Source organism: Choloepus didactylus, chromosome 3 (assembly GCF_015220235.1).
Source record: "Choloepus didactylus isolate mChoDid1 chromosome 3, mChoDid1.pri, whole genome shotgun sequence".
Classification (NCBI taxonomy): domain Eukaryota; kingdom Metazoa; phylum Chordata; class Mammalia; order Pilosa; family Megalonychidae; genus Choloepus; species Choloepus didactylus.
This window is the reverse complement of record NC_051309.1, coordinates 123,708,481-123,729,809: the sequence shown is the minus strand read 5'-3', so window position 1 is coordinate 123,729,809 and position 21,329 is coordinate 123,708,481. Positions and strand designations below refer to the sequence as shown.

General features: G+C 37.0%; 1 protein-coding gene across 27 annotated transcripts in view; it reads right to left on the bottom strand.

Annotated features, from left to right (window-relative positions):
- ANK2 (ankyrin 2) overlaps positions 1–21,329 on the bottom strand; it is a 739,617-nt gene that overhangs the window by 86,387 nt on the left and 631,901 nt on the right. For 25 of the 27 annotated variants that reach the window (XM_037830495.1, XM_037830497.1, XM_037830494.1 and 22 more), the window contains 7 exons: positions 20,621–20,719; positions 19,994–20,092; positions 14,368–14,565; positions 10,715–10,813; positions 9,927–10,025; positions 3,931–4,029; positions 2,897–2,995 (listed from right to left, as the gene is read on the bottom strand). In XM_037830495.1, coding sequence (XP_037686423.1) covers positions 2,897–2,995; positions 3,931–4,029; positions 9,927–10,025; positions 10,715–10,813; positions 14,368–14,565; positions 19,994–20,092; positions 20,621–20,719 — 792 coding nt within the window. The remainder of the gene's footprint in view (positions 1–2,896; positions 2,996–3,930; positions 4,030–9,926; positions 10,026–10,714; positions 10,814–14,367; positions 14,566–19,993; positions 20,093–20,620; positions 20,720–21,329) is intronic. The other 2 variants (XM_037830500.1, XM_037830517.1) reach the window with 1 other exon arrangement.

Here is a 21,329-nt window from a genome sequence, read left to right as displayed (position 1 = left end):
GTATGTTGGTTGTGTTGACATAATTCAATTATTACATTTAAATGGTAATAACACTAAATTTAATTTTATTAATTTTACATATTACTAAATTGCCTCTTACTATTTGCTCTCATTAGCTGGTAGTTCCAAATTACTTTTAATGAATCTTTAGATTTTAGAAAATGATGCTGAATTTGATGCTTTCATGACAATCAATAAAGAATACTATTTATATGTTTTGTTCTTAAAAACATGATAAAAATATTTATTTCTCAATAATTCCTGTTAAATTACTTTTAGCAGTCTGAGGTTATAGCTTCAGTAAAGCCGAGATCAGTTATGGCAGAGTGGTTAAGAACTTGAGCTTGGGAATCCGACAATCTAAATGAGAATCCTAGATCTGTCCATATTTACTGGAATATTTGTAACTACTAAATATTAACTTATTTTTAATATTGTTAATAAATACCATCATTCTGTGGAACACTAATGATTGAGAATCTCTTCCTGAAGAGAAGTATAAAGTAAGACTCACATAATAGATAAGAACACGTTCATGTTTCCAAACCTTACTCCAAATTTCACTTCATGAAATAATAAAACTCACAATTCTAAAAGAATCCAATTCTAAGAGGAGCAGAAAGTAAAGAGAGGGTGGCATGAAAACATGTGTTCACCAAAACTACATTTAGAAAAATGTACTACTTGTTTAGTTAACATGGACGATGATTCCTTATCATTGTAACTGAAAGCAGAGATGCTAAGTTTTATATTTGTCTGTTGGCTTTTCACCTGGAATGCTAAGTACAGTGGTCTTTGTCGGAGCAAAGCTCAGCTAGGCAGAGTAGAGAATAACAGTTGCCAGGAAAGAATAAAGGCTCACACAGGCTTCTAAGAGGGTTTTTTGTATCTCCTAGAGCTAGAAGTGGAGGCAAGATCTGAGAACTTATTTACAGACCGCATTTAGAAAGTTAATTGCTACTGTTTTAAATATAGATCTTTATGTTTAAAGTCATTCGCTCTGAGTAATATTTATGATCCTGAGATCTCTCTGAAACCGAACATGTAAGTGGCATAGCTGCATTGTTAAGGAAGAATTAATTTCCTTAAAACACAAACAAAAAGACAAAAACATAGATCTCATTCTCAACTCCCACAACACAGAAAGTTGTTTGTAGGAGGAGTAACGTTTTAGCCACTGATGACTTCAGCATTCAGCGCAGAACCCAGCACACAGTTTATATCCAATTAAGTATTGAAGGAATGGATTAATGAAATGAATGGAAGAAAAGCAGGTCCAAGACAGCAAAAAGAGGCAAGTTTGCCATCTAGTGGTAACTTGGTAAGACTGGACATACAATGATTCCCAGAGCACATAAAAAGTAATAAAGTTGAAATACAAAAAAATAAAAAATAAAAACCAAAAACCATGATTGACTTCTAAGGACAGATATGTGCTTGGCCAATCTTGCCACTAAAAGCTTCATTTTTCTGTGATGTACACATGGTTTCAAGGACACCAGATAAAGTGACATATGTGTATATGCCATTAATATGAAGCTTTTGATAGTGTAAGAAATCAAGCAGTAGGAAAGAGCCATTAAGATTCAGAAATGCAAAATGACCCACCAGTATGATGCTAAGCAGTGACAAGATCCATTTTTCACCTATATAATTTATGAAAGCTATGTTTTAAATCTTTAAAAAAAAATTGTGGTGTACTTAGCCTAAGGTTTTATGCTTCTGCTTGAGAAAATAAATGGTCGTGTTCTCTCCCATCTAAATTCAGTCTATGTCCTGCAGTTCATCAATAAATCATACTCCACTCTATTTGAAACTTCACATCAAACATGACAGTTGCATTCCATCTACCTCAATGTATGTCAATAGGGAGTTAAAGAACAAAATTCCTTTCTTTTTCCTCACATCTTTCAAAAGAACTAAGCATTCCCAAACTCTACATGCCTAGCTTGTGGCACTTACTAGAGCTTCATTAACAATTTTTCATTTGTTGATTATAATCTTATTTTCTCTAAGGAGCATCTAAGATTTTACTATCATTTTACTTTTCTCCTTTACAAAGATAAAGAGTTGCTGTTCTCAGAATTCATGCTTCAAGGTAAAAAGTTAATAAACATATACATGCAAATATAAGAGCATTTCCACTTTCAGTTCTGAGCCCCCCTTTTAGGAGGCCTCCTGTAAGCTTGGCTCCAACTGAACTGTGCAAGCACATTAGGACTCCCGCTTTCTTAGAGTTTCTCTAGCAAAGGGCAGTGATAGCCACTCTTCTGTCCTAAAGAATCAGCACTGGTATTCAAAACAGTGAAAGTAAAAATTTTTAAATAAATACTCTTTCATGATACAGGCACAGTTTCACCTACAAAGCACATGGAGTTCCCTTTTGGAATAAAATATAATTAGACAAAAAATAAGAAAGTAAGGATAAATTGTTCTCCCTGGGAGCATATTTGGCCCAGTCATGAGCACAGTGTTGGGGGACCAGGGTCCTTCCAGGGCCCTGGGCCCAGCATCTTTCCAGAGGCCGGTGTGCTCTCCTGGCAAAGACAAGAAGTTTGCTGTGGAGCATTCTACCCCTTGCCCAGCAGTAGGTGTCACACACAACTAGAGCAAAAAGGCAGAGGGAGCCAGAAAAAATATGGTCAGTCACAGAAAAAAGGAACTAAATATTAGATTACATTCACATATTACATGTGGATATGGATTGATTAAAAGCTAAAACCCCTGTCCTAGTTGTATGAAATTGCATTTACATCTGTATGCTTCAATCTATGGGCTGCCATACAGTCACCAAAAAAATTCCAAACTCAAAAGCTAAAACACTGTGTAAGTGACAAACTATGTGAACTGAAAGCCAAGGCAACAGGACAAAAGGTGATCAGCTCCTTTTACTCACCGTGGTGGTGGTGGTGACCTCCTCAGTGACAACCTTCAGGGTGTCGACCACGGAGATGTAGCCCAGACGCTTAGCAATCGCCAGGGCAGTGTTGCCATTCTGAAGAGAGAGTGAGAGAGAGAAAGAGAGGGAGAAAAGTGAGTGAGAACTGTGATGAGAGCCAATGAGATCACCCGCTGCTCTGCATGAGCCAGCATTTCCTTCCAAAACAAGGCACAGCTTAGGAAAATCGCTAGTTTTTACCATAACATCTAAATCTGTCTTTGTAACTTCTTCAGACTATAGCCCAGGTCACCATGGAAACACAACAAGCTTACATCTGCCTCCTCTCTCTAATGAAAAGCACTTGATGATTTAACCCTAAGGCTGTCAAATAGCTCTACGGATACTGTACTGTGCTTACGAAAATGCCTCTTGAATTGAGGCTGATGCATCCAAAAACTATTAGCAAGTGCGAGGTTACACTTATCCCTCAATAGAAGTCAAGGGGCCATCTGCTGCAAGTAAGATGTTACCTTAGAAAGCACAGTAACATATTTAGCTACAGCTGTGCAGAAGCTCACCAGCAGAAAAATAACCCAAGCAAGCAATCCGGGCTCCAACCCAGGCCACTCGGGATCCCCGTTTGTTTAATTGCGTCTCTTAGTTTACATTTCAATGGCTCCACATTCCCAATGAACTTTGTCTAAACCAGCCGCCTGCCTCGGAAACTGCTACTTTAAGAAAGCCGGGTGGGAGGGATCGACTCATGCTCTCATCTGAGAGTCAGCCGTAAGCCTGCACATCCCTGCATCCCCGGGGGCAGGTCCGGTCTCCAGAGGGGAGACAGCTGAGTCAGGCCCACTCTTGTCCCTTCCCGGCAGACACTCCCAGGGAAGCCATTCCGACTTCAGGAAAGGCATTGCAGCTTGACTTCTCCGGGTCCCGCAGTTTATTTAAAGAGGATGCGTGGGAAGTCGGCTCCGACTAGAGGCCACCAGGGCCGGGGAAGAGGAAGAAGAAAGCATGGCGAGGAGCAGCCGGCGCCGCCTTACCGCGGTGGTGGCGTTGGGCTTGGCCCCGTGCTGGAGCAGGACGTTGATGATGTGCGTGTGGCCCTGCTGGGCGGCCTGGTGCAAAGGCGTGTAGCCGTTCTGTGGACAGGACGCCGCGGCCGCGCATCGGTTTGCAGAGGGAGAGGAAAACTCGGTTAGATTTTTCTCGGTTTTAGATTTTTTTTGGATTTCTCAGTTTTATGCACTACAAAACCATCCAGGATGTTTTGTGTATTTGGAGCCCAATACTCCCAGCACCCATTTCTCAGCACCAAACACCTCCTCACCCCTTATGGTCTGGGAAACAAAGAGAAGAGACTAATTTATGAAATAGCAAGATTAACAGACTCCAAATTATTAGCATTATATTTTAACCAATTAGCTTTAAAAATGGGGGTGCTGAGAGATTTATAATGAGAAAAGGCACGGCAGTGATTTCTCCTCTGGGAAACAAGAAAGAGTAAAATTGTTTTTAACTGAGGAATGCAGACAATCACACAAACTACTGCTTGTTCATCATGACTTTTTGAATAAGTAACCTAGCTTTAAGGATTCTAAGTCAATGAAAGTAAATCTTAATCTTTTATTCCTTTCAAAGAACAGCTTTAGTTAAGAGCACACATGTAAACTTAAAGAACAAAAGATTTTCCTGGAAGCTAAGTGACCCTCCCCACTTGATAGAAAATGTTTTTTTTAAAACCAGGTGCCTTTTAACCTTACACCCAGATGAAAGCTCTATAATCCATGATGTGTGAGGAGTTTATCGTTCAGGCAGGTATGGCCACTCATATTCTCATTAATTTTAAAAAACTGTACTTGAGTCCTTGGATGCACAACAAAACATCAATAAGTACCATTTACTGAGTATTTATTTTGTGCCAGATATTGGACCTTATATTTATTGTCTCTTTGAATCTTCACTATCACTCTGAATATTGGAGTGCTTGGTACGTAGTAAATGTTTCATAAGTAATTGTGGACTAAATGAGTGAACAAACAACTGATGGAATAAATCAGTGTTGTTATCCCCATTTTGGAGATGATAAAACTGAAGATAGCTGTTGTAGGGACTCTGCTCTCAAATGAGATAAGCCCCTTGTCCATGGACATTTGAGGAAAATAAACTGATGGTTCTTTTCCTAATTATTCTTCCTTTCCATTTGGCTTACAACGTTCTATCAACAAAATTTAGTTCATATCTTCAGTATCAGCCGCGTTAATTCATTTAACATTTACTAACCACATGCTATGTGCTAAATAGGCACTGCACTTATATAAATTAATGATGTCTAAGTAGCATTCTTGCCCTCAATAGCTCACAGTATACTCAGTCCTCAAGGGACATCAGAGTCAGGGAAATGTCCCCCAGGTCTGATTTAATCTAACCTTTACTTGCAGCCTCTCTGGTGCATGAGAATATTTCCAGGAAAGTATGGAACAACTCAAAAGCTTTTCATGAACATTTTGGTTGAACCCTAACCTACTGTCCCATCTAGGCCAGTTCTTCCACCAACCACTAGCAAATCCCTGAACCCCTCTACACTCCAATTTTCTCATTTATAAAATGAAAATGGCCAAGATTCCAAGTTTGGTGAAGGATCAAATAAGTTGTCCATAAAAATGTATGTAAGAGAAAGATAACATGTGCTGGATAAGACGTAGAGAGAGAGATCTATTCACTGTTGGTAGGGAAGTAGAATGGTGCAGCCCATCTGGAGGGCAGTGTGATGGTTCCACAGGAGGCTATGTATGGGGTTGCCATATGATCCTGCAGCCTTGTTTTTAAATATATACTTGGAAGAACTAAAAGCAGAGACATGAATAGACATTTGCACACTGGTGTTTATGGCGGCATTATTCACGATTGCCAATGGATGGAGTTGGCCTAAGGGTACATCAACTGACAAATGGAAGGGTGAACTGCGGTGTATACATATGATAGAATGTTGTTTGGCTGCAGAAAGGAATGAAATCATGAAGAATGAAACTAGATGAATGAACCTTGAGGACACTATGTTGAGTTAAATAAGCCAGAAGCAAAAGGACAAATATTGTATGGTCTCAATAATATAAATGAATTATAATGAGCTAATTTTGAGAACTGAATTCAAGAGCATAGGTTAACAGGAGATAGAAAGTGGGCAGGGATTGGGCAATTGATGATTAAGGAGTACAGAATGTTCAATAAGCCTCATTGTAAATGTTCCTAGGTTGTAAGCTCTTACAGCAGTCACATTTATTCCTGAGTTTTAACCGCTATTTCTAAATTCTGCGATGCTATGCTATTTGTGTATAATCTGGTAGTTCCCTGGAACTTTAGGTATCTCTGTGACACCTGAGACTCAGAGTTAGAGTTCTGCAGCTCTGAAAGTCAGCTTTATTCCATATGAAACTATTAAAGAAGCTGAAAAAGAGATCAGACTTCAATTACAGATATGAATGAAGCGGCTCTGGTTAGAATGAAGGTAAATCAGAATACAGGGTAAAGGATGATATTGCCTATATTTTAAAACTTCAACTTTTGTGTGAAACCAAAAGGAAGAGATGCTTATTTTGTCCAAAATTTAAATTTTCTGTAAAATACTATCTAATCTAACCTCTCTGGTCAGTGTATTTAAACAACCTAATTACATGGAACCTAGAATAGGGAATGAGATCTTGTTACTCTAAACAGGTTATTGTAATACCCTGATACATTCCTGAGTATCTGGGGCAGAAAATTAAAATGTATTTTCAAAGTCCCCTTGACAGACTGGAGAAAAAATGTGGAACTATTAAACTTCCTCACCTGGGGAAGTCCTGATATTCTTTCAAGCATTAGGGACCCCTGATATAATAAGCCAAGCCCTTGATCTTGAGGCTTGCACTTGTGAAACTTATTCCTGCAAAGCAGAATCTAAGCCTACTTATAATTATGCCTAAGAGCCACCCCTAGAGAACCTCTTTTGTTGCTTAGATGTGGCCTCTCTCTTTAAGCCAACACTGCAAGAAACTCATTGCTCTCTCCCCTTTCATGGGATATGACTCCCAGGGTTGTAAGTCTCCCTGGCAACATGGGACATGACTCCCAGGGATGAGCCTGGTGCAGGCATCATGAGATTGAGAATGCCTTCTTGACCAGAAGGGGAAATAAATGAAACAAAATAAAGTTTCGGTGGCTAAGAGATTCCAAATAGAGTTGAGAGGTCATTCTGGAGATTACTTTTATGCAAGCTTCAACCAGATACTGCAAATTGCCATGGTATGCAAAGCTCCAACCAATAGTATTCCTGACAACCTTAAAGAATACCCTGGGCTCTATCTAAGACTCTATAAATGTATTACTAAGTTTATTTTTTTCAGAAACTTAAGGCCTCCAGATTGTCCCTATGCCAGATAAACCCTGAAACCCAGAGGTACCAGTCTCTCCAAGAACATCAACCAGTTCCATTGCTCTTCCCCATAAAGTCAGCATCCTTTTCCAGTGAAGAACCTAAAATGGTCATTGCTGTGATATCCCCAAAGTTTGAGGGAATGATCAAATGAGCAGGAAGAGGTGTAATGAGAAATTAGGATTTGACAAATGATTATGACTATTGACTCATTATACAGATACTTCTTTTTAGTTTCCAGTCTATCAGAATAGCCACTCAGGAAACAACTGAAATTGCTGAACTGTAATCCAGTAGACTTTATCTTTGATAATGATTGTATAACTATATAGCTTTTATCATGTGACCATGTGATTGTAAAAACCTTGTGACTGACGCTCCCTTTATCCAGTGTATGCACAGATGAGTAATAAAATTAAGACATGCATGAAAAAAATTAATAATAATAATAGGTCAGAAATATTGGGAAAAATACTCCTATGTAAACTATGGACAATAGTAATAGTACTATTTTAATAATCTTTCATCAATTGTAACAAATGGAACTACTGTTAAATAGTAGAATTACTGAAAAAAAAAAAAAAGTGCTATCCTCAATTGTAACAAATTTTCCACACCATTGCAAGTGTTGCTGGTTGGGTGGTTAAGGGATTCCGTACTTTTTGCATGATTGTTCTGTAAACATGATTGTCTAATTAAAAAAATAAAAATTAAAAAAATGTATATAAGAATGCTAGCAAACATTATTGTATGTGTGGTTTTTTCCCTTGTTGAAGAGCTCTATGACCTCTGTAGAGAAACCTAAAGAAAATTTATAAAGATTTATAAAGAAAATTTCATCCTACATGCCGTAGTTCTAAATCCTTTACACAACTTAAACATACAATTAGCTGAATCTGGTTTGCTTCAAACTGATGCAACAGGGTCTCATTCTAATTTTAAGCAACTAACAGTTCCATAAAAAGGTCACTTTTCCAAATCTTTATATCAAGTCACGAGTCTTTGAGGAACAAAGACAATATATATGTTTACGTTTTTAAAGCAAAGAAACAATTCTCTAACCATGGCTACATAGGAGGTAGAAGCAATTTCCTCTTCAGAGATTTCATTCCACATGGAAAAAGTCTGAAAGGTTTATGAAAAGAATGTCCTTTGAAGTATGTTATCCATACTGAGGGTCTATGCTCCAAAGGCAACAGTAGAACTACACAGTTCATGTAAGGAAAAAAAAAGCTGAAATGTTAAAATGAGATTTTTCTCTCAATCTCATGAATGCAGATCAAACCTGGGGAATACCATTGATGTTATCTAGAGATATATCATTTGTCTGCCTTCTTAAATATTATTACCATTTCAATAACAAAACACAACAAAAAAAAAAAATATGGGAAGTATTTTCAAGCCCTGCCAGCTGTGCAAGCAAACAAACGAAAACAAGTCATCATTGCATTTTTGCATTTATGTATTTCAAGAGACTATCTGTATTCCAACAAGAATGTCTTTCCTGGAGTGCTATTGCATGAGCTAACTCAGCAAAAATGGCACTAATGCTTGGAAATTCATATTGGAGCTTTTAAATATGTCCCAAAGTACAATTTCAGGAGAATTCAAGATGTGGTCAGAAACTAGGCAGCAGATATTCTTGCTGGAGTCAAAATGGAAGTTTGAATCTCAAATGTTAACAGTCTTTATAATTTTAAAATAACTTTATATTTTAAATTAGCTTTTAAATATGCTTATGTATGGGGATGATTTTGTTTCTGCTTCTCCTAAGAGGATATAACAAAACAAGACTGGTTTACAAAACTTTTATGTATTTCTAATTAGGAGCATTTTGAATGTTGGCTTTGAAAACTACTGAATTTGCTTGCTCTAGTTTACTTGAGCCCACTCACACAGCTGTGAAATTAGAGATTTCTGATATATAAACTTACAACATGCAAATAAATATCTTTTTTTTTTTTTTTTTTTTTGGAACAAATAACCTGGAGCTTCAAGCTACATCATGCAAGCAACAGTAGTTATATTATGCATTTCCCTTCCCCTTGAACAAATTAGAGAGCACTGCTATGGTCTGACCTTGCTTTGCAGAATAGGACACTTCAGATGCCACTGGGAAAAACAACTGGGACCAAATCAGCTCTACATTATACTTGAGAATTTCCAGCCCAGCCCTTACACATTACTGCCCTGTTGAGCTTGATCGTGTGATGTTCCCAATGTGACCGAGTTCATTAAAAATGAAAAGTATGCAGTCCAAGCTGCCTGTCTGTATTTCCTCACCAGGAATGGGGTCAGGGAAGCGGGGGAGATAGAGGGGATCAAAGCCTTGAATCAATGTTAAGAAGTCTTCCAGGGCATCAAGATGTTTGAGCAGGCATCTATTATACCCTGCAGTAAATTAAGCCTGTGCCAGCTACTTGAACTTTATAAGTCATTCTGAAGCTAAGGTACTTTGGCTGGCAGAGGTTATTAGAATGAAAAGTTGCAAACAATTACAAAACTACATCATTTCTTAGAATTCAGTTTGGAACAACAAAAATAATAAAAAATACACTTGTAGCTATGGTGAGCTAGTGAATCTTTTTGCTTATACAACAATGAAAATGAGTACAAGTATTTTACCTTGGTTTTGGCGTTGACATTTGCTCCCTGCTTCAGAAGAAAATTGACCATTTTCACATTTCCATAGTGACAGGCCACAATTAAAGGAGTGTAACCAAGCTGTAAAAACAAAACAAATCAAAAACAAATAAAGTAGAAACTTTCTCACTCTAGTGGTTAATACTCAAGAGAAAAAGGATTAGGTAGAATTTCAGATGTGGTTGGATATACTAATGGATGTACTAATATTATTTAGCAGAATATACATGCATCCTGGGGATATATATACGAATACGAGAAGATACTGAACCATATGAACTTAACAAGAAAGATCAGACATGTGGGTGACCTAATGTGATGATGAACTAAGAGAGCAGCACAAATAATATGATCTAACTTTGCTAGGACAATCAAGAGGACATGCATGGCGGACGTAGCTAAGCTAACTTGAAGAACTGGTAGAAATATAATGACACAGACAGGAAAAGGACATTTCAGGGCCAAGGGCACCAAGACAGACAAGTACAGAAAAGAAACAGCAAGTCATCTGGATTAGCTGAAGTAGTAAGGGAGAGGGTAGAGGACCTAAACCTGTAAAACTGAAGTCCTTTAATGAGGGGTCTTGATACCATGCTATTCATGAGTGGAGCCACCAACGATTTGTGAGCAGGAGAGACATGATTAAGTTGTGTTTCAAAACGGACTCAACAAGAGGGGAGAATTGGACTCAATATGACCAGAGTGGGGGCTACCAGGAATAATCTTCCAAGCCAGCACCTGTTAACAGTATTGGCAGGGATTTGCTTTACCTTTGTATGAGCATCCTGGTCGGCCCCATGCTTGGTGAGAATATCAGCAACATTCACTTTGTCTTCTTGGGCTGCAAGGTGTAAGGACGTAAGCCCACTCTACAGAAAGAAGGGAAGGAGTACATTTGAAGAAGAAACTGCATTCCACCACCTACAGTATCATGTCTTGAAAAAATACTAGAAAACTCTTAGCCCCTCCTCACAAACTGTATCTTTTGATATCTAAGACAAACTCTTCAAGTTAATATGACTTTTCATCTAAGATATATTCTCTATGTTAACACTTCCAGAAATTTTCTGTATTGGGTGCTTATGTAATGATGTGAGACTTTAAAATAACTCAAGCTAATAAGCTTCCAAACAACTTCATTACAACCCATCTGGCCTCTTTCTGAATCTATTTATTCACTTAAATAATTGACCCCTCGACTTTACAGTCACAAGGAAAATCTATATTTTCATTAATAAAATGCAGGAAATGAGTTTAGAAAAATTTTTTCCAGTACCCAAGAATTGTATCATTTATATAGCACCCTAAACTGGTTAGTTCTGTCTAAACTGTTTGGCATATATACATCAAAGAAATATTCTGTTGAATTGAATATGTAATTAGAATACAATTAAGAATTAATAAAAGATGAATGAATGGAGAAAACAGGGAAATAAAGTGGTTTTTTCAGTCAGTATCACAATCTGGCAGCCTTGCCACATGTGCAAGTAGCTTCCATCAAACAAAGTTGAGATTTTCAGAGTATCTTTAAAACCTAAATCATTTGTTTAACTGGTATTTTTTTGATTACCTTTCATATGCCAGGAAGTGCTTCAGGAATGTAGAATATAGCAGTGAACAAAAGTTTCTGCCCTCATAAAGTTTATATTTTAGCCTACAGATACCATATGTTTTCCTCCATACTTCCACTCAAATACCTAGTGGATTTATCCCCTTCCTGTACAACTTGCAGCTCTGAGCCTGCCCCCCTCCCACCAATTCATATTCAATTGAAATCTGGCAGCTCTACTGAAGCTTGCTTTGTGACCCAGTTTGCTTGCTTTAGCAGTTGGGTTGAGAAACTAAGCCATGTTCTTCAGAATTCATTTTCTCTTACCATGGTGTTTCTTTTAGAAATCAACAGTGTTTTGGCCTTTGAAAAATGAATGATACTTACCTATAGAGATAACAACTTTCTACAACTAGAGAGGAGGTTTTTCACTGGAGGGCTGGGGGCTTTCTAATTTTGGGAGCTCTGATTGAGTTCAGCTTGAATTTCATGAGCTATCCAGGTGAGATGTAAGACATACCCTTTTGTGTTAATATTTCATCACCTCTAAACAAATATTATATACTCTTGTAAACACTCTGAATATCAGGACAAGACAGAAGACTCAGCCTCATTTTGGTTTTCTCCATATTAAAATAGCAAATATAAAAATATTTCTCTTTGCAAAGACAGTCAGTAAATTTTAAAATGTTATTGAAGTGATCATCAAATGAAATGACCATCAAACATCTCAAAGATATTTCTAAATGGCATTTTAAATTCATGTGCTGTTTTCTACTCTGTTTGCAGAATGCATTTTCTAGAATATAAGATGGCAAACTCTCAATTGGTATGAAAATCCTCTATGGTTTCTTACGGTAAACTTTGCATACCCAAATCAAATTATGTAAAACTTCTAATAAATCAGAAAATAGAAATGTTGAAGGACTTCTTAGAAAAGTAATTTACTTCCTGGTGGACTGTACAGTTGGTTTTATTTTATTACATGGCAATTGGACAAGAGATGTAATAGTAATTTGGAGAGTACGAAATTACTGATTTCAGTTGATCTTAAATAGAAAAAGAACATATCTTCTTTGCAAAATCAACAGGTAGTTTTATCATAAGTCTTGCTTCTTACATGAGATACTTTTACAGTTGAATAATCTATAATACCATCCAAAAGACAATATTATGTTTCCATATATAGATTCAATATATTGCGCTATTGTTCAGATATTGTAAAACAGATATATTTTATTCTAATGACAAATGTATCATGCCTTTATCTTTAGGGCACCACCCAAATCTAATATTGAAATCACTTGTTATACAGGTAACATAATTCATAATTACTTTGTGACCCAAATCTGAATATTTTTCTCCATTGCTGAGCCTGCAACTCAAAAATACACATTCAATATTTGCTGACTGACTGTTAACACTGTTTCATCTCAAAGGAAGTAGTATGTTTAGAAGCAGGAAGGACATTCCAAAGTAATTTGAGCTATGTACATATAATTTATAGGAATTAAAAATAACACCATCAGAACATTGCATAAAAAGAGTCATGAAATATCTAGAATGTTCATTCTACTCCAAGTTTTGCTTGATTTGCTTAAGGATTTCTTTTGTTTACTTCAAATGAAGATTCACTTTCCGTAAACACTACATGACCCTTCACCTACTAATAATAGGTGAAATATTCTACCATTACTTTCACGGTCTGCATATCCCCAGTAGAGTTTATGACACTGACTGACATGATTTCAATGGCCACAAGGAAGTCCATGTCCCAAACATGATACATTTAGACTTCATGATACATTTAGACTTCATGATACATTTAGGTTCATTCTTGTTAAAATGCAAATATCTTTGGAGGGTGTCTTAGTTTGCCAGGGCTGCTATGACAAATACAGTTTTGGAGGCTGGAAGTCCAACATCAAGGTATGGCCAGGCTTATTCCTGGAGTTCATAGCATTCTGGTGATGGCTTGGTCTCTGCTCCTGTCACATGGCGAGCTCTGTCTCCTTCTCTGGCTTCCATTTTTGGTTTCTCCTAACTGACTGTGTTCAAATCTTCTCTACTCAGAAGGACTTCAGTCGTATTGGATTAAGACCACCACATTCAGTTTGGCCTCACCTTAACTAATAACATCTTCAAAGATCCAATTTATACATGGGTTCACACCCATAGAACCAGGGGTTAGTACTGCAACATGAGGGGGACATGATTCAATACCCAAATAGGGAAAACTCTATAACTATTTCTCACCATACTTTAGGATCTGTGAGGACTTTTGATAGAGGACAGAGAAACACTTAGCAGTAAGGGATATATTGGAACACTTCTGAGTGATATACAGAACAGGATTCTGGAGACGATCAAGACAGTAGGCCTATCAGATTTTTCTAAAGGATATGTGCTACCCAACCTATTTACAAACGTTATTAAGACCAATTTACAATTTATTCTCCAAAAGCATCCATTACCCAAAAGTGAACTGTAGAAAACACAGAATCTGTATACTTGTGGAAAATCCTAAGAAATTTAATTCTCACTAAATCCATGCCATGTGTTACAAAAGCATCAATAGCTCTAAATTATGAACTAATTTATAAACACAGGCTCCAATTTTTAGTTTCTTAGCAGCTGGCTCCAGCGAGGTTACATATAAATGTAAAACGGATATATGTAGAGAAAGGGAGAGACAGACAGGCAGACATATATTCCTGACTGCCACTTTATTATAGTTTAGTATGGCGGTTATAACCAAGATAACATATCCATGTTAGCTTTTAATATATTGTTCTCTTTTGTTCCAAGTTATTTTTTATCGGTTTCTGTTTACATTCTTCCAAACGACTCTTGACTAAAGCAAGAACAGAGTACCTTGGTTGCCATGTGGATGTTGGCTCCCTTATCCAGAAGCAAGGTGACCATATCTGTGTGGCCCTCCTGTGAGGCCAGATGAAGTGGAGTTACTCCTTGCTTGGTCACAATGTTAGTCTCTGCTCCATAGTTCAGGAGTGTGGAAGCGATCTGCATTTGATTCTTCTTGGCAGCAATATGTAAAGGGGTGTAGCCATTCTGAAAAACAAAACAAAAAATAGATACACTGTAAGCTTAGTAATTGCCCCAGTATGTACCTCTGGAGGAAATAATCTTTAATTAAAAGAAAAACTGAAAGCAGGCTTACACATTACTGCAAAGGAGAGGCTAAACCTGCTTATAATTGCACCTAAGAGTGTCCCCCTGAGTTCCTCTTTGTTGCTCACATGTGGCCCTCTCTCTCCAGCTAAGCCAACTCAGCAGGTGAACTCTGTACCCTCCCCCACTATGTGGGATCTGACTCCCAGGGGTGTAAATCTCCCCGGTAATGCAGGATATGACTCCCAGGGATGAATTTGGATCTGGCATCGTGGGATTGAGACTATCTTCTTGACCAAAAGGGGGATGTGAAATGAAATGAAATAAAGTTTCAGTAGATGAGAGATTCCAAATGGAGTCGAGAGGTCACTCCAGTGGGCATTCTTACGCACTATACGGATAACCCTTTTTAGGTTTTAATGCATTGGAAGAGCTAGAAGTAAATACTTGAAACTATCAAACTGCAACCCAGTAACCTTGACTCTTGAAGACGATTGTATAGCAATGTAGCCTACAAAGGGTGACAGTGTGACTGTGAAAGCCTTGTGGATCACACTCCCTTTATCCAGTGTATGGATGGATGAGTAGAAAAATGGGGACAAAAAACCTAAATGAAAAATAGGGTGAGAGGGTGGGGATGATTTGGGTGTTCTTTTTTACTTTTATTTTTTATTCTTATTTTTACTTTTTCTGGTATAAGGAAAATGCTCAAAAAATAGATGGGGGTGAAGAATGCACAACTATATGATGGCACTGTGAACAACTGTTTTTGGATGATTGTATGGTATGTGAATATATCTCAATAAAATTGAATTTTAAAAAAAGGGAGGTTACAATTAATCCAAACTCTTACCCATCAAAGGTTTCTGTCCAACAATACCCAAATCTTTGTGAGCAGTGTCAAAAGGCATCCCATTGTATTTTAAGAAAGATATAGAGATAAGGAACCCCCAAACTGAAAATCTCATTGTAATATTGGTTTTGCCTAGAAGAGCAATATAGAACAAGCCAGGCTCCTCTTCAACATGCCCATCCTTTAAGTACTTGAATATGGTTTTCTTATCTCCCATTTGTCTTCTCTTTTCCAGGCTAAACTTCTCCTCTTTTGTCAATTATTCCTGACAGATGAACCATTTCTAGACCTCTCACCATTAAATGTGACCTGTTAGGACCTGATTTCAGTTTGTCAATATGGCTCTTGAATTGTGCTACTCAGAACTGAATGCTATCCTTCAGATATGGTTTTAACAGAACAGAAAAAAAAAAAAGGATTTTTTCTCATTATCTTGTTACAGTGCTTCTACTAATATGCTTCTGATTGGATTAGCACTTTTCTTGTTCCATAGATATTTTCTGAGTATCTAACACATGCCAGGTAGTATGATAAGTGTGGGGATACAAAGATGAGCCAGGCAGACATGATGCTTGTCTTTAAAAGATTGTCCACAGGCTTTGGCTGATATTTATCTCATGGTTAACTCAAGTTCTGGATTTTTCCCTGTATTCCACAACCTGCTACCTTGAAAGCAGAATATAAGGCTAATAGTTTTATGGAGGAGCTTGTGGAGAAGCCCAGAGAAAGTCATATTTTGCTTGTAGAAGCCAAACCCTATACTCCATATTGTTAAAAGAAAAAGAAAAGAAAAATCTCTGGAACAAATGTTAAGTCTGCAACTTATATTGTTCTCTTTCCCTTTATTTATCAAATTGGGTAGAATTTTCCTCAAAAAAATGTGTGACTAAAGTTAAAAACAGTGGTTTTGCCACTAACAGAAACTTCCTGAGGGAAAGACAGCATAATGATCCAGTGCGTCTGATAAAACTACTCTAAGAGGTATTTTCAGGTCATACTATTTCATGAAATCTAACTGCAAAGTGTACCAAGAAATAAGAAGCAGTTTTGAGATTCTAAATGTCTTTATGTGCTGCCATAACATCTTGATCCTCAAATGACCCTACATTATCTCTCGGTTCACTTTTCTCCAAGCAAAATAAGCATCTTTCATCTCAGACAAAGAATACTTCTTAGTGAAGAAAATTCAGAAGCTCTCGTGGAAGCCTTTTCAGGGTCTAGCGATAGGTCTCAGGTATTCGACTTCCTTTGGAATATCACACTTGGTGACAATTGGCTCTATCAAATAAAAAGGCACAAAGAGTTCTGTGGATCCTGTAAGCTTTGGCATTTTCTTTTGTGGTACAATGTGTTTTCCTCAGAGCCAACCTCTTCCCATTCCTACCAAGGCCAGGTAAAGGATCAGGCATTTGTTAATGTAACAAGTGGAGGAAGGCAGAGATGTATTAGGAAAATTACACAACAGATCATCAAAGACAGGGTCAATTTTGGCAGTTTAAGAGGTCTGACTGTCCTGAAGATACTCAACCTGCAAGATGTGAAGAGTCCTCCCATGCCATCCAGAGTAGAATTGTCTGGAACAAATGACAGACAACCTCCCAAAGAGGACCAAGAGAGTTTCTGGTAAAAGAAGCAAAGAGGTTCCAGGGTCCAAGGGACTGGGTATGTGTGTATGGATGGGAGGGTGGGAAAAAATTAAATGGTAGAGAATAGAGAGTTTAAAGTGGAGATGGGAGGAGAGGAGAGTTCCCAACTAGAACTTTCTTGGAGTCACCGCAGAGCCAAAAGCTCATGCTCATTGACAGGCTGGGGAGGAAACTAGCAGAGCCTCTCCAGAACCTAGGACTGCTGTGGATCCAGACATGAGGACTGCTTTACATAGTCCTCTGGACTTAGCATGTGTGTGGCTAACAGTAATGACCTTAGTCATAGAAGTCTAGAGGTCAAGGCCACATTGGTCTCCCTATTTTAAACTTTTCTCATGGGTCTTTTCAATTATTCATTTTGTACTTACCTTCTGTTAGTTTTGTCAGCAAACTTAATGTCTATATTTACAAAATTGTATGTATCATATACATATAAACATCATATATATAAAAAACCTATATATAAAATCTTTTTTCTCTTAATTAGATTGAGTCCCTTGTGGTAGGAAACTATGCATTTTACTGTTTTATCTTCTATCAAGTGTCTACAGTACATCGTGTTTGCACATAGTAAGAGTTCAATGAAAATGTGCTGAATATTAATGCATATTTATGTTGAGAATAATCAGCCTGCAAATTTAATGAAAAAATACTGACATATTAAGTGAGCATGTATTTTTCATTTCATTAAAATAGTTGCTCAATCTCCACTCTTCATTCTAAATTTATTGAGAACCTACATAATACTGTATTAGACACATCAGGGATATGCAAATAAATATGACATGATACGACATGATCCACGTCCTCGAGGAGCTTCTAATCTAGTGAGAAGAGATATAAAATAAATGTGAAACTGATAAGATTCTGGAGAGAAGGGTATCAAGGAATAATAATGATACATGTAATTACAAACAATGTTCCCCTAAGTATTTTATCATAAGCTGTTTATTGGTATTAATAAACTGAGTTATTACCTGGGAATAATTATAAGGTTTGGCATTTTGTTATTTTTATTAACACAAGTAATTAAAGTTTGTGAAGAAATAAAAATATAAAATCCAGATAGCAAAAAAAAAAAAAAAAAGATTAATGAAATTATCCAGTCTACCCATAGTTATTTAATAACTAGCATTAACATTCTGAGACACACCCTTTCAGACTTTTCTCTACATGTGTATATATGTACAAAATTACATGTTTTAATATTATATTACATATAACATGTTTATATACAAAATACATGGTATTACACATAATATAAATACTTTTACATAGTACCCCATTTTATTATATAGCATATTTAAGATAGACATGTGAGAATAAATATATGTACACATTTACATAATAAAAGTGGAATACTTCTCCACTGCTTCAGGGCTCAGGGAAGCATTGTGGTTGAGAGTAGGGGCTCCAAAGTAAGCATCTGAGGGCAATCCTAAACTCTACCTCTTATTAGCCATGTGACTTTGAACCAACAAAGTAACATATTTAATCCTCAGTGTCTCCTCTGTAAAATGTGGATCATAATAATACCAATCTCACATCATGGAATTACTGTGAGATAAAGTGAAAGAATGCATGTAAAGTGCTTGGCACAGTGTTTGGCCCATGAATGGCAGTTGCTGCTATTGTCATGAGTATATCGTCTAATAGAGCATGAATATTTGCCATCACAATAAATATATTTTTCTCTTTAAAATAAACCCTAAAATTTATCAACAGAATTTTTTAAACTAATTACTCCTTACATGATTATATATTTGACAGTGAAGAAGAAAGAGACTTACCCAAGTGCATTTAGCAGTGATTCTCAATCTGTGCCCCTTAGAGAATCCACTGATAGCTATTGACCATTTCTTCAAAGAAATGCACATTAACATGCAAATCCTAGGTCCCTAGATGGCATCAGTGGCTCCCTGAAATACCCATATTCTCTGAGCATGTATGTGCCTGCATGTCAAGTTTTGACATTCCTCTGTTCAGGCTTTCAGCAAGTCTTTTTATTAGGTGAATTTTGAATACGGGGAAGTACTTACACTGGCTGCTGGTTTGCCCATAGGATAAGAATATATTCATGGTGATTTCTTACCTTTTAGGCACTTTTAAATACAAGTCACCTATTTTCACAAGTGCAAATGAGAGTGTGGACCATGTCTTACTAGTTTTTCTAGCCCCACTACCTACTGGAGAGCTAGACCTGTTCTCAATATGTTCTGAATAAATGAAGGAAAAATGTAATTGATGACTTTATGTATTATATGACATTCATTTATGTTTTTAGTGTAATAAAGGAGCAACTTAAATGATGGGAAATACCCTGTCAACAGGTATCACTCTTAGTTGGAACCATTATGGACACTGGTGCTAGACTTACAACAAAAAGTCATCCCTAGCCCAGGGTCTTAAAAGGACTCATGCCTTTTAAGGTGAAACATTTAAAAGACAAAGCAACAGAGTTGTTCATAGAGGAAAATGAAAAATCCAAAGTCCCTGAAGGAACAAGAATCCAAAGGGATGCGTGACATCATAATATTCAATACGCAGGGGAGAAGGAAAAACTTGAACTGCCTTAGTTATGTTTCATTTCTCAAAATTAAGACTTCAGTCTCTAAAACTCTGAACGTTAGCAATAAGGTTCATGGGCATATCCCATTAATATTTGCTAACTCTTTAAAAATCCTATAAGGCTGAATGGAACCAAAAGAAATTAAAATATATATATATATATATAAGGTACCAATATCCAAAGCTGCTATGACTAGGGCTAACTGCAGTGGTACCACACCATGTGTTTCAAAACCAATCCCCATGTGCTTTCAGATTACAGTCACACCCTCTGTGGGTTAATCCTTTCTGTGGTCCTCACCTTGGCAGTGGCATGAGGGGAAGCACCCTTCTCCAGTAACAGCAGCGCCACCTTCTGGTTGTCATAATGAGCAGCAACATGGAGCGGGGTAAGGCCATTCTGTAAAGGGTGTGTTTAAGTGTCAGCATTAATAAACCGGTGTTAGTTGCCCTGAAGCTACCGGCATGACTGGAAACTAATATCGGTTAAGTCCGTGTTAATAAATTAATTAATATAGTCAATAAAAAAGAATGAAAATAAACAAATACCTAATAACTTTATATTAGAATCTTAACTAAACTTGAAAATGACAGGTTGGGCTTAAACAATTAGTTAGGAAAGTGCATCTTGCTTGGGAGTAATCAAGTATAACAACTGTTGTTCATCAAAATAAAGGTCCAAAATGTTACGTAAGAACTACTACATTAACATTGCAGGTATTATTCTTTATATAGAGAAGTTCTGGGTCCTATTGTGACAAGAACCAAGGCATAATGCACAGCCCAAAATGCCTTCTTCATCAAGTCTGTTTGGCAGTTTCATTGGTTGCACTCATTCTTTTCAGAAGAGTGAAAAAAAAAATACAGATCTCCAAATCTTCCAGCTCAACTGAGCTATATGACTGAAATATATTACTGGAACTTTTACCTTTCCTGAAGAATCTGCAGCAGCACGACGTTGCAAGAGAAGTTTTGCCACATCCATGCTCCCATACTTGGCTGCTACATGCAGTGGAGTAAAACCCTTCTGAAAATGTGAACAAAAGTGAAGTTTAGCATTTCTTTTCATGATTTCCCAAGAAAATCTCTTTCATTTGTTAACATATTAAGCTAACTATGTTGATTCTCCATTTGTGAAACATACTGGTAGCAGTATATTAGCCGTAAACAAGGACTCAGGTAAAAAGTGAAGTTTAATATACGAAAACTTGGCTTGAAAGACTGAACTAAAGAAATTTTGTTTTAAGGAATTTTATGTCTGGCATTTATAAAAGCCACTAGTGTCAGTAATCTGGCTCTGATTAGGAAAAACCCAGCCTTTTTCTTGTCTCTTAAATTACTAGGACTGATACCTAGCTGTCTTCTCTCCATCCTCCTCCTCTCTCTTTCTGTCCTTTTTTATAAAACCTGAATTCAGAATTTCTTCGTTTAAATTTCAGATATTTTGGCAGCCATAGTAAAAAAATAATAATTTAATTATTTGTCATTCAGTTCCTTTGCATTTTCTGCAGAAACAGAAAAAACAATGCTCACCATTAGAAAGCACCTTCCATCCTGGCTGTTTTCCCCTTTTCCAGAAGACCCACAGTGTATTAAACAGCAATTTCTTTTGTAAAAACATTCTACTTCTGGCATGA